Here is a 13,189-nt window from a genome sequence, read left to right as displayed (position 1 = left end):
AATTAAAGAATAATTAGGCATTTTCCAGGGAGAAAAGACATTTAAATATGTGCATTACTTCCGTATTCCTTGGTGAAGACTTTATAACACGGTTCCAATCTACTTTTTAAATCTTACCACTAATGCAGTATGAGCCAACCTATTTGAATTAATGGACTATTCCTGACTGTGTCTTATGCTTTCTGAATTTTGCCTCTGGTTATATCTGTCCAGGCTAAAACCTGCAAGGCTTTGCTCTTTTCTTTAATCTCCAAATGCTGTTTTTCCTTTAATGATCTTCTTCTAAGAGTCCATTCTCATTTCCCCCAGCTGGCAGACATCTGGACTGAATATCTTTTTCTTCTCTAATAGGACTTGGCACAGATCTTACATTAATAGCCATTTTAATATATTTTACCTCTTACCTTCCTAAAAGGACAGCAACAGCCATGTCACCTAAGCCATTACGAACAAAGATTTTATTTCTAAATCTAATGAATACCTTTCCATTCTTACTTATTTTCCTCTTAGCAACATTTGGCACTGTTGATTCTTCTTGAAATATGCTCTCCCTTTGGCTTGTCATTTTTTCTCCTACTTCTCTGGCCACTTCTCAAGACGTTTTTGCAGGTTCTTCAGTCCTCTCTATGTTCCTCATAAGACTCTCCCAGGCTCCTTTGTTCTCTCACTCCACACATTCTCCCTGGGACATGTCATTCATGTTGGTGGCTCAAATGATCATCCATGTGCTCATGACTCCTAATTCTAAACCCTTGGTCCAAAAGCCCTTTCTTACTTCAGAGCCATATATGTGATTTTTGCCACTTGGAGGTTCTGCAGGCACTTCAATATGTTCAGAATTGAATTTGTCATTCCCCCTAAATTGCTTTTCCTCCTATATTCCTCACACCACAGAGTCATTACCATCATTATCAATCAAGCCTTCTTCTAAATGAATGTGACAGCACACTGAATTAGGCACTCAGGCCCTGGAGTCAAAAGACCTGGGTTAGAATCCTGGCTTCACTAGGACTAGGAGTGTGGCTGGTTAGATTCCTTTCCCTCATTAAACCTCATTTTCATCTTCTGTAAAATAGGAGTAATAATAGTGCTTACTTTCTATGATTTTATAGGACTCTTCTGAGGATTCAGTATAGTCAGGCACAAAAAGCACTTAGCACAGGGCCTGGAAAATAGCAAGCACTCAGTAAATGTTACAGTGCAAATCTGATTGTGTCAGCACCCGGCAAAACCTTCTGGGTTTCACAATGCTCCAAGGTTAAATCTACTTCTTTAACATGATTTGCCAGGCCCTCTGTGCCCTGGTCCTTGCTTACCTCTCTGGCCTATCTGCTGTCTCCTTAGTTACACCATTTGTCCCAGACATACTGAACTGCTTTCCTTGCCCAGAGTGTACTGTACTCTGAGCCTTCCCCACTATAGCAGAACTTCTCCTACTCAGCCTGGAGGTCACAGCTTAGATAATAGTTCATTTGGGAAGCCTTCCCAGCTATCTTCGTCTTCTGTGTTCCCTATGTGAATGCTTTTCCTACTATATTTGCCCTATATAAATGTTTTTCCTGTGGTATTATCACTTGTTTAATTATCCATTTTGTCCATAACTCTCAGTTTCCTGACCATAAGCATCAAGTCAGGTCCACTGACAGTTTTTACCCTAGCCTTCAGCAGAGACCTGGCATAAAAAAGATGCTCTTTAAATTTTTTGAACCAATCAGCTGCTTGATTGCTGTAATTTTATACCCTGCTCTGTTGCAATAAAGATTTAAAGTGGCAAACATAAATATGTACGTACAGTAACAGCAGCACCACGACATAAGAAAACAAAGGTAAAGGGATGAATTTAATAGACAGGTTATATGTTACAAGGTTATTGTATACATAAGACATAAGATATAAGCTCTACATTCCTATAAAATATAGGTCTATAAATTGGTCCTGAGCTTTCTGGCATCTTCTATATAAGGGAACTGAATGGTATCATTGACAAGGGCCATAAGATTAAAGCAAACCACATGCTCGGAAAAAGCATGACCATTTCTGAAGGACTTGAGAGAAAGATCTTTGGTTCCTCACAGAGGACATTGTGCACTGTCGTGCCCAGCAGCCTCACAGCATCTTTAATGTTAACTGTTCCACGTAGCCTCAGAGCGCTTGCCCACATGGGCTAATGGCAGAAGGAGAAAGAGTAGTTCAGTAAAAACAGCCTCATAAGAGCTCAAAACATTGTCTTAACTCTAAAGGTATGGAGAGACTGCATGTCCTTCAAATCATTCTCCACAAATGGTGTTTTACTCACTGAGCTTTGGATGAGAATTGGTTTGTACAGATTTTGGTTACTCTTCATAAAGCATCTATTGCGCAGATATTTCGTATCACGAGCTAAGTACAGGTCTAAGGGCTTTACTCGTAGGTGGAAATGGGTGTAGGCTTCTCCTAGGGAGGTTGAGCCTGCTGAGATTTTACTCAGGAACTAAAGGTGACTTTACCTCTGAACTGAGGGTGGCCAGTGTGGCCTGCAGAAAACAATTGAGATTCATGTGTTTTTGTTTGCAGTACTTAACAGAATGGTGCCTTGCGCATGGTCAACAGACCACTGCCCAAAGCTCAGTCCCTGTCTGTGTGGCCTTTCTCATCTTGTTTCTGGCTGTAACTCCATGTCCTCTGTTCTAGCCAGGTCGAAAATGCTTTTCTCATGCTATTCCTTTTCCTGAACTGTTCCCAGTCATCTGGGTAGCTCCTGTTGGTCCTTCAAGACAGTTCAAATGCCCTTTACATTTCAGACAATCTCCTGACCAGGTTCTTAGGGTTCTTTCTTCTTACTCTCGTCATTACTCTCTCCATGCGTTTGTCAATCACTTTTTTCATATTTTCTGTAATCAGTGATTTTTTTTTTTCTTTTTTGGTCCATCTCTCACTCGGACTCTGAGCACCTTTAGGGTAGGTACTGTGTTTTGTTGATTTTTATAGCTGAGGTCCTAGTGTCATGAGTATTACAGGTACTCAGTATAGATTTGTACAAATTTTTGTAGCTGCTGTTTTCAGCATCTCACACACATGCACTTGTGATTAGTAATGCCCCCTACCACCTTCAGTATCCACTGTAGGGTACATGTAAGGCTGATTCCGCCCCCCACCCCAGATTATCTATACTATTAGAAGGGACATACGGAAGCATATTATTTGCAACTTACATGAACAAGCTCTTGGCATTTGATCATGTAAAAATCAGTATGGAATTGTGGTTCTTAAATGTTTCCCGGTTTATTAGTATTTCTACTCAGTGAGTTTCAGCTTCTGAGATAGTCCTGAGAAGACAGTCATTGCAGCCTTGTGCTTCTCTGTACCACTTGACTTCAGTAGGAGAAAAATCTTGTTCTGGGGGTATGTACTGTTTCTCTAACACCGGCCAGCTATAATAAATGCCGACTAGTGTGAAAGGTGAGCCTCAGTGATGAGTTCATGTCTTATGGCACCATTAATAAAAATCCTCAAAATACATATTCTCCAATTGGTGAGATTACCATTTTCACAAATGAGTGAAAATTATATACAAGTTGTATTTTACTCATTCAAAATGCCTAAGTATTGATACTCTGTTATAATGTTAATATTCTTTTCTTAAGTAGTACACTGAAAAATGCGGATAACTGTTGACACTTACAAAATGTTTATTTTAAAATTTAGAATTGTGGAAGAAGCTTTGTAAGTAAAATTTGTGGAATTGTCTTCGAGTGATAACTTTCTGTAGGCTGTATACTGACTGTAAAGAATATTGTTACATACATTAAACTCTTCTTTCAGTTTTTCCCTCTGAAAGCATTAGTGAGACAGCTGAACCAACAGCAGAGAATGCTGGCAGCTCTGCCATAATGGTGTTATCTCACCGAGTGGCAGCTAAGCACTAAATCTTCATGTCCTTATAATGTTGTTTTGAAGCAAAATAAGAGTTTCAGTGCATATGCACAACGTATGTAACAATATTATACTTCAGCTTCCTGTTCATATGAAAATCAGAGTTTATTCTCACCAAAGCTGAGAATGTTGGCCTGAATCTAACTGCTGTGGACACTTTAATCCAGAAATTCATCTGAACAGGAAATTATGCCTGCCTTTTTGTTTTATATAGTATATAATTTCATTGTGGATGTATCATTTTTCTTTTCTGGGCTTGTCCAAAAAGCCTTACAGCTTTAACTTGTTTCTCCTTTTTTCTGAGCATGTGTCCCATTTCCATATTTTTAAAGGTTATGCCCTTTCTCTTTTAGCTTTATAGATTTTTTTCTTATTCAAAATAGTTTTTCTATATTTTTTCCAGTTGCTAGGACCTTTTCTCGTTTTGATTTTGTTTTTAAATAGATGTTTGTTTTGAGTATTGCAAAGGTATTGTTAAAACAATACTGACCTTGCTGGTGTGCGTGAGTGTGTGCTTATGCGTGTGCACATGCAAACCAAGTTCATGTGCCCTCACTTTTTAAAAATAGATTCTGATCAGAAATCAGTGCCACAGGAACATGAAACTAAATATAGAAGTTATTTGCTTATTAATGTTGAAAATTATCTGAATAGCTTTCTAAATGAAAGAATTTTTTTCCATTTTATTTTGCATAATTATATTTTATATAAAATAATTATATTTACATTTACTATTATATATTTTATAATATAAGCATCCCTGTATTTATCATTTGATTTCTAAGAGCGCCCAAATGTACTTTGTCATAGAATCTGGACTGAGCAGAACAAGTCCTGGGCAGTTATCCTAAGTTGGCCTTTCTATGCTACATGAAATGTAAGGTGTTGAAAGTGTGTTAGTAACTTTCTAATTCACCTGCTTTCTCATAACAAAGTTATGTAGGAGAGGAAAGCGCATGTGTTCTCAATAGCCTTCATTCTCTCTGCACCTAAGTACTGCATTTGACCACATGGAGCAAATTGCAGGTATTCTCCTTCTTGTAAGAATACTGACTTGTCAGAGCATGCATGTACATACAACGTGCCTATTTTAGTGTGTTTATTTTGTGATAATTAGTAACTTAATACATAATAATTTTCATTGTGACTTAGTCATCTTTTTCATAAGGAATAATAATTGAAAGAGAAATTAAATATAACCACTAACGTACATTTATTTCTTAATCTTTGTTTTATCGAGTGCCTTTTCCAGGCATAGTCTCATTTGAATGTAAAAAACAGGAATCTACAATGTGTTGGATTGTCTTCATTCTAATACTTTACATGAATAAAAGTTGCCATCATAAATCTTTGAACAGCAAGTGTCCTGTTTGAGCTCTTCTTGTCTTTGTTGTTCTCTGTTGCTCACGTTACATGCCTGTTTGTGGTGACTAAGATACTCCTCACAAATACTTGAGTACTGTTAAGTAAACAGCTCTCTGTAATTCCTTGTTATTTATTATATAGAACACACTTTAAAAGAATCTACAGTGTGTGGTTATTTGTAGACTTAAACAACAAGACTTTGATACTGTGAGGGTGCTACATAATTTTTAGATGTTAAATGTGAGAAATTTGTGTTGAGAGTTGTCTTATCTGTAGGTTAACAACTGTTTGCTTTGATAGATATTACCTCCCCAAACTCTGCATTCTTTGGCTTAATCTTGCATTGTATAAATGTAGTCTGAAAATAGTTTGGGGTTCCATGTGGAAATTTTGACAAAACTTTTGAGACTGCTGTACAAAAGTTTTAAAATCCTGTATTCATAGTTTATTTATGATTTACATCTTTCCCATTTCCTCATAGATTTGAAATGGCCTTTAGCAGAAGATAAAATAAGAAAAACATGGCTCACGGTGTCAAAGCCAGGTATTAAAGTATGTGTGTGCATAGGGCTTGAGGGGAAGGCGTACTTTTATCCAAGCGAAGAAAAAATGCTTCAGTCAAACATAAACCTTAGCAGTGACCTTCTTAGAAGTCAAGGCATAAGGAGTCTTCCTAGATTTTACTCATTGCACTAAGCTCTTGGTGATTTACAATGGTGATGAGCTAGTTTATAGCAGAAAAGGAAGTATTAGTCAATGTCTTTTCTGGGCACGGTTATCACTGCTCTTGGGTAGGAGATCTGACTGAGTTCGGTTAACTAGCACTCCTCAAAGCTGGACAACAAACTATTCCTATTTTTGCAGACTGCCGTTAGTTGTTATTATAAAAGATCTGCCACTTGGCCCTGATATGCTTCCAGTCAGGAGAGGCACTTCACACTGTTGGTGTGAGTACATGGAAATTACTTTGAACATTCTTTTCTGGGTCAGGGGACTTAGTTGCTTTCATCCAGAACAGAATTTTAACAACCACAATACGTTCATAATAGTAATCCAAGCAAAGTTTCCAAATAGTTTACGAATTAATCTTTGTTAACGAAATTATTAATAACCTTTCTGATCAGTAAAAATATCATTAATATGTTGGTTCCAATATTAGTTTCCTTAATAATTCAAGTAGACTGTAGCTGCCTCTTATGTTACTAAATCAGTCATAATGAAGGCTTATAGTTTAATACTTTAGGGATGGATATTGGTGAGAACTGAAATTAGGAAGGATTTGATGGGAAATACTGACTTTTGTTTAGACTTGACAGATGAACAGAATTTGGGCAATGGGAAGCATGTCATAAAGTTTGTCCTATATGCATTATCATTAAAATTATGATGAAAGGTGTTTGTATTTAGATATTCTAAAGAAAATACCTTTTTTTTTTTGTAAATGCAAATAATCTGAATCTTAGGTAAAGCCTATTTTTATAGTTATAGTATTATGATTAAGGCATGCTGGTGACAGCATGAGAATAAAAAATTGTGATGAACATCTTCGTGTGTTCACATTTGGAAAGTTAGTGTATGATCAAGTACCATGGAGACCGTATACCAGGCAGAAGAGAAGGATGGAAGTGAACTGGCAGAGCAAGGGGAGAGTTTAGGGAACCAGGGCTTGAATTAGATCCTGAGGAGCAAGAGGATTTGATTTGCTAAAGATACTGGGAGAGTACAGTCGGGGTTGGAGATCCAGTGTTGGAGACTGCCCCGACTGGAACCCAAAGTTCATCCTTTTAAGTGGTAAGAGCTAAAGTTAGAGAGGTAGTCTTGGTTGTTGTGAAGTCTCACTTCTAACAAAGTAAAAAATAAAAGGAGTCAGGAATGGTGGGAGTTGTGAAGGTAGTATTTAGGACTATAAATATTCTGGGACTGGTGAGTAAATTGTTCCCTTCTTAGTATTCTAAGAGAGTTGGTTATCTTCCTAAGCAGTTTACTACTTGTTCTCAGATAAAATAAGACCTGTTGGCTTTCCATCACCATAGTCATCCCAAAATAGTCTTTTATTTTGAGATTTCTGTATTAATTATGTTCAATTTAAAGGAAGACTCAGTAAAAATAATTGCATCTTATGTCTTTTTTTACATCTCTTTTGATCCATGAGTGAGGTATTTGCAGAACTGTATGATGGCATATAGTAGGAAAAAAGTATGATTCATCCTAATTACAAAGCTGTTTCCTAATAATCATTGGAGAAATATCTTATTTGTGTTTTTACAAATGGTTTTGACTTAAAAAAATCTTGCCTTTTCTGTGTATGGCTGTAAATGGCCATAATTTTATATTGCAGTTTTTTTGTGTGTGGGACCATTTACTTAGTGCCTGTCACCCCTAGTGATCTACAGAGTTAGCCATAAAATCTAAGCTCCATCCCCTAATACCTACCCCAAACTTTAATAGCTGTGCCTTAAACCGTGTTTTTAACGTTCAAAACCCAGATAGGGAGTCCCTTGATATGTATTGACAAATATTGATTTCATCTAAATCAGTCTTTTTCAGCAGTAGTTGGCCAATTTGCAAGGTTCAGTACTCGTGGACTTTGATGGATTCATCTTCTAAAACATTAGCAACTTATCTGAAATTCTAGGTGCCAATAGAATCTTTGGATATAAAGCCTTAGAAGAATCCTCTGGGTACAACACTAGGATGTATTTGTTGACCTTAGAGTAGTTTCACAGGAATGGGGGTGCCAGAAACCAGATGTGAGTGGAGTGCAGATTGATGTGAGTGAGTGGAGACAGCAAGTTTAGATGCTTCCTACAGGGAATTTGCTGATAAAGGAGAAGAGAGAGCTGGAGCAGTCAACAGAAGGGGAAGCCACATCAAGGATACTAGGGGAGTTGAGTGTTTTTAAAGGCTGAGAAAACTTAATAGAGGAAAAGCTGGAAGAGAAGTGGATTAATGATGGAGCAAATTTTCTGAGAAATCAGGAGGGGTTAGGAACAGAAACAAACTTAAGGGGATTCCTCATTTTCTAAGGCAGGAAGCAAGGCTGAGCTTGAATATATATTTTGGTTTGGGGAGTAACGGGTGAGAAAGTGAGGGGTGCTCTGATGAAAGGCTCTTCTATCAGGTCAGAGGTTAGGTGGTAATGTGATGATTATGGTAGGGAGGGGAAGGGAGAGAGGTGAATAATGAGAGTTTGGAATAGTTGCTGTGGAAAATGAGAAAAGGAAGCTGATAAAAACAATAAAAAGCACTGCTGAGCTCTCCAACCTCATGCTACAGGCCCAATCTAACTTCCCACTGTAGCTTTAAGCTCCATCCAAAGTGGAGACTCACTTTGCCCTGCACTGACCTCACTCCTTCTCTTCACCTTCTGCAACCGTCTAATGTCTTCTGCCTTGCTTCAAACCTACCTGTTCTCTTATGCCCAGCTCAGGTAGATCATTTCTTGACCTCTTCAGCTGGCAGTGCTATCTATCCCCCTCCAGTCTTCTACAACAGCTGAACCACTCTTAAGAATTGTGTAATTTGCAAATATATTTTATCTTCTTTCCTAGATTGTAGGTTCCTTTGGGGCAAGAATCATGAGTTTGTCAGTGTCTCTGTTTCTCTTTCTCTCTCTGCCTAGGGCAGTGCTCCTGTGTTGTTCAGTAAAAGTGAATGAATAAATTAATGAATGAAGTAAATCCACCAAATTATATAAGAGTGGTGGATGGACCTATGAACCAGTTCATTTTATTTTGTACTTTAATTAGCTCCTTTGTGGGTGGGTATCTGAAGTGTTGGCCCACACAAATTTAAGACATAGCTAAGTTAGCTAACAGATATAACTAGTCATTTATTGTGTATTAATTGTGGCTTATTGTTAAAATAAAACTCAGTATTTAGATCCTAATTAATTTGTATTACAGAATTTTATTTGGTATTATTCATTTGAGGAGCTAAACCAGAAGTTTCTCAGATGCTTCTAATTGCCTCTTTTGCCATATGGATATAGAAGTACAAATAGCAATCACAATTCAAATTCCATTTTTATAAACTCCAAGATCATAGGCTTCATTGTTTCATTGAAGTGCAGTAAAAAGTAGTCTTCTGCATCACCACAGCAATAGCAGCATTCCCTACCTGATTGCCATTGCCCCTACCCAAGGCTCAGCGAGTACATACTTGAATTTTTTCCTTATTTCAGTGATACTGGTCCATCCATTTATATCCAGGTTTTCCTACCTCAACCCCAGCACAGTATCTCGCAAGATACTGCTAAAATGTCACACTCTCACCTTGGGGAAGAGTGGTCAGAACAGATAAAACCCTCAAATTCTAGGTCTGTCTGGGGACATTGTCCAGAGTAGGCCAGTGTATTATCAAGTGAAGTGAATATAATGCAGAGGAAGGAGGAAAGGAAATCTTGCCGAAAACTGCCAACATTTCTGTGCCAGTGTCTGCCTATAATGTTAAATTTCCACTCATTGGATTTTTCATGCTCCTAGGTATTGGTGTACATATCATATCTGGTGTTTTCTTTAGATAATCACTCAGGATTTTAACTTTGTTTTAGTTTTGTTTTTTTCCCTGCTGAAATATTACATAGAGATATTTGAAATGGGCAAGAAGATGAGAGAAAAAGGATCACTACTAGTTTTGGCCATCTCGTCCATGAAGCTTCCTGATTCTATCAGCTAGAAATAGTCTCTCCCTTCCCTGAATTTATGTAGCCATTTAACTGTACTTGTATTAAGACAACTCAGTTTTAGCCAGATATGGAAGCAACCTAAGTATCCATCAGCAGATGAATGGATAAAGAAGATGTGGTGCGCGCGCGCACACACACACACACACTCTCTCTCTCTCTCTCTCTCTCTCTCTCTCACACACACACAATGGAATACTACTCAGCCACAGAAAGAACGAAATAATGCCATTTGCAGCAACGTGGATGCAACTAGAGATTATCATACTAAGTGGAGTCAGAAAGAGAAAGCTGAATACCATATGATATGACTTACATGTGGAATCTAAAACATGACACAAATGAACCTATGAAACAGAAACAGAATCATGGACATAGAGGACAGACTTGTGGTTGCCAAGGGGGAGGGAGTTGGGGGAAGGATGGCGTGGGAGGCTGGGGTTAGCAGATGTAAGCTATTATACAATATATAGAATGGATAAACAACAAGGTCCTACTGTACAGCACAGGAAACTATATTCAATATCCTATGATAAACCATAATGGAAAAGAATATATAAAGAATGCATATATATGTATAACTGAATCACTTTGCTGTACAGCAGAAATTAACACAACATTGTAAATCAACTATACTTCGATTTAAAAAGAAAGAAATTTTGCCATTTACAACAACATGGGTGGGTCTGGAGGATATTATGCTCAGTGAAATAAGTCAGACAAAGATAGACAGATACTGTATGTTTTCACTTATATGTGGAATCTAAAAAATAAAACGAATGAATATAACAAAATACAAACAGACTCATAGATGCAGGGAACAAACTAGTGGTTATCTGTGGGTAACTAGTGGTAGGGGTAGGGAAAGATGGGGAAGGTGATTAAGAGGTGTAACTTAGGTGTAAAATAAATAAGATATAAGAATATATTGTACAACACAGGGAATACAGCCAAAATTTTATAATAATTTTCAATGGAATAAGTCTATAAAGACATCAAATCACTATATTGTACACCTGAAACTAATGTAACACTGTAAATCAACTATACTTCAGTTTAAAAAAAAGATGCCCCAGTTTGTGTTGCAGTTGCGTACATGAACCTCACTTTTCTACACTGTTAGCCTGTTGCCTACTCTGCTCTTGCTCCCCTTTTTTTCCAGCCCTCAATACATATAACCAAAAACAGCTTTGTTGTTTCAGTTGTTAATTATACTGGTTAGCTGATTCATATCTAGAATGGATTTTTTTTAAGAGGGCTTCTTGGTGACTTTAATGAATCCATTCAAGATATCATATGTTTTGTAGGTGCAGATGCCACAGTCTTAAAGAAGGTTAAGGAAGATCACTGCTTTGCAAAGTGTAGAGATTGATGGCATATGGCTACACTCTGACAGTATTCTAGAAGGTTCTCTGGATTTCTCCTTGTAATTGTCTAGTTAATTATTGTCTAAAATTGGTCATAGCTGATGATGCAGCCTAAGGAAAAAAAAAATCTTTCAGTGATGACAATTAGTCTGACTTTTTTCTGCTTTAAGGTTCCTAGACCTCTGTAATGATTAGAATCCATAAGAACCGGCAAAGCTATTCTAGAGCCTGATATTAAGGTCTTGTGTCTTCATTGAGGTCCTTTGCTTCTCAAGCACATCATGAAGTATCAGTGATCTTTCTTTCGAACAATGTTTCTTGATGCCCATGGGAAAGGAAGAACCAATCGCTGTCCTGATAAGGAACCAACATCACTGTATTTTAAAAACTCTAGGCTTCCTTAAATGACATAAATAAAGGTAAAGTGTTAGATATAAGAGTGACTTTGTAACAGCCAAGTTACAATCTCTGTAAGAGAGATATGAGCTAAATAAGAGAAATTATCTCAGTCATCTGTGGGGTGGCTACTTTCCTGTTGCCCTCTCAAGTGAAAGCAATTCATTGTCACATCTTACTACCTTATGATGTTCTTAATTCACCTCTGACTTAATGTACCTTGGAGTTCCAAAAAATTTTTTTTGATTCTTTTTTGGGCCTTTTGTGTCTAAATACAGCAACTTTTACTCCTCTCAGATATCAGTCAAACCATCTCTCCATTCTCTGCCTCGGCCTTCATTTCAGTGTAGAGAGGAGACTTAGCACCTGGCTTAGCCTTCCACTCCATCCCTGGTCAAGCCATCCTCGTAGGTAATTTCATGTATGTGATGACACATTTAGCTCAGTTTCTTGATCTCCCCATTATCCATGCTGCTTCATACTTTGAATTTTGTCTTCTGGATTGGCTCTACCTGTTAAACATTAAATTTAAACACCTCATTCTCTGATGACAGTCTCATATTACAACTGTTGGTAAGTTATTCCCCCTGTAGCTGTTCTTTACTCTCGTGAAGATCTCTCTTCCCTAAATGCCTTTATTCTTTTTCCCTATTCATAATCATTCACCTCCCTGCACTCTTTTCTCCAGTCCCAGTTATACTCTGTGGCCCATCCTTTAAACCATATTCTTGCCAGTATCCTCAGCACCTTAGCCCTAGTGCCCACTCCTGGTAGAGGTGCAATCCTGGGTCTCGCCAGCTGACTGCCTTTGCTCTACCTGCACTGGCTTTGAGCTCCACTGGAGAAAACCCCCCAAAGCGTTCAGATTACTGCCAAAATAAATTCTTTGTTGCTGTATTAGTTTTCTAGGGCTGCTGTAACAAATTACCACAAACTGGGTTGGCTTAAAACAATAGAAACTTATTCTCTTACGGTCTGGAAGTTAGAAGCCTGAAATCAATGTGTCAGCAGGCACGCTCCCTCTGAAGTCTCTAGGGAAGAATCCTTTCTTGACTCTTCTGGCTTCTAGTGGTTGCCAACAATCCTTGGCATTCCTTGGCTTGTGGCAACATAACTCCAATCTCTGCCTCTGTCTTCATGTGGCCTTCTTCCCTGGGTCTGTCTTCTTCTTACAAGGATCCACTCATTTTGGATTTAGCTCCCGGCCTAATTCAGTACAGCCTTATCACAGTTTAACTAATTACATTTGCAAAGACCCTATTTCCAAATAAGACTGCATTCTGAGGTTCCAGTGGACATGGATTTGTGGGGTGGTGGGCGGCGGTGGGGATGGACACTCTCCAACCCAGTATAGTTGCGGATCTCCAAAGAACCCTCAGTGCTGGCTGTTTTTCTGTATTTTCCTGGCCAGTTTTCCTGTTCTCTGCAGTAGCAATTTTAAGCCTCCCCTGCCCATCTTCAACAC

At 38.1% G+C, this 13,189-nt stretch overlaps 2 protein-coding genes across 4 annotated transcripts in view; one reads left to right on the top strand and one right to left on the bottom strand.

The window, feature by feature from the left end:
- CAPN13 (calpain 13) overlaps window positions 1–13,189 on the bottom strand; it is a 274,099-nt gene that overhangs the window by 67,305 nt on the left and 193,605 nt on the right.
- The window catches only part of LCLAT1 (lysocardiolipin acyltransferase 1), a 195,865-nt gene that overhangs the window by 124,568 nt on the left and 58,108 nt on the right, over window positions 1–13,189 (top strand). For 2 of the 3 annotated variants that reach the window (XM_029232831.1, XM_029232829.1), the window contains one exon: window positions 5,759–5,821. The exons of the other annotated variant lie outside the window; for it this stretch is intronic. In XM_029232831.1, coding sequence (XP_029088664.1) covers window positions 5,759–5,821 — 63 coding nt within the window. The remainder of the gene's footprint in view (window positions 1–5,758; window positions 5,822–13,189) is intronic. 3 annotated transcript variants of the gene reach the window in all.

Source organism: Monodon monoceros, unplaced genomic scaffold (assembly GCF_005190385.1).
Source record: "Monodon monoceros isolate NGI ecotype Baffin Bay Population unplaced genomic scaffold, NGI_Narwhal_1 Super_Scaffold_19, whole genome shotgun sequence".
NCBI lineage: Eukaryota > Metazoa > Chordata > Mammalia > Artiodactyla > Monodontidae > Monodon > Monodon monoceros.
Note: the sequence above shows the minus strand (reverse complement) of the source record. Positions and strands in the feature narration are given on the sequence as shown.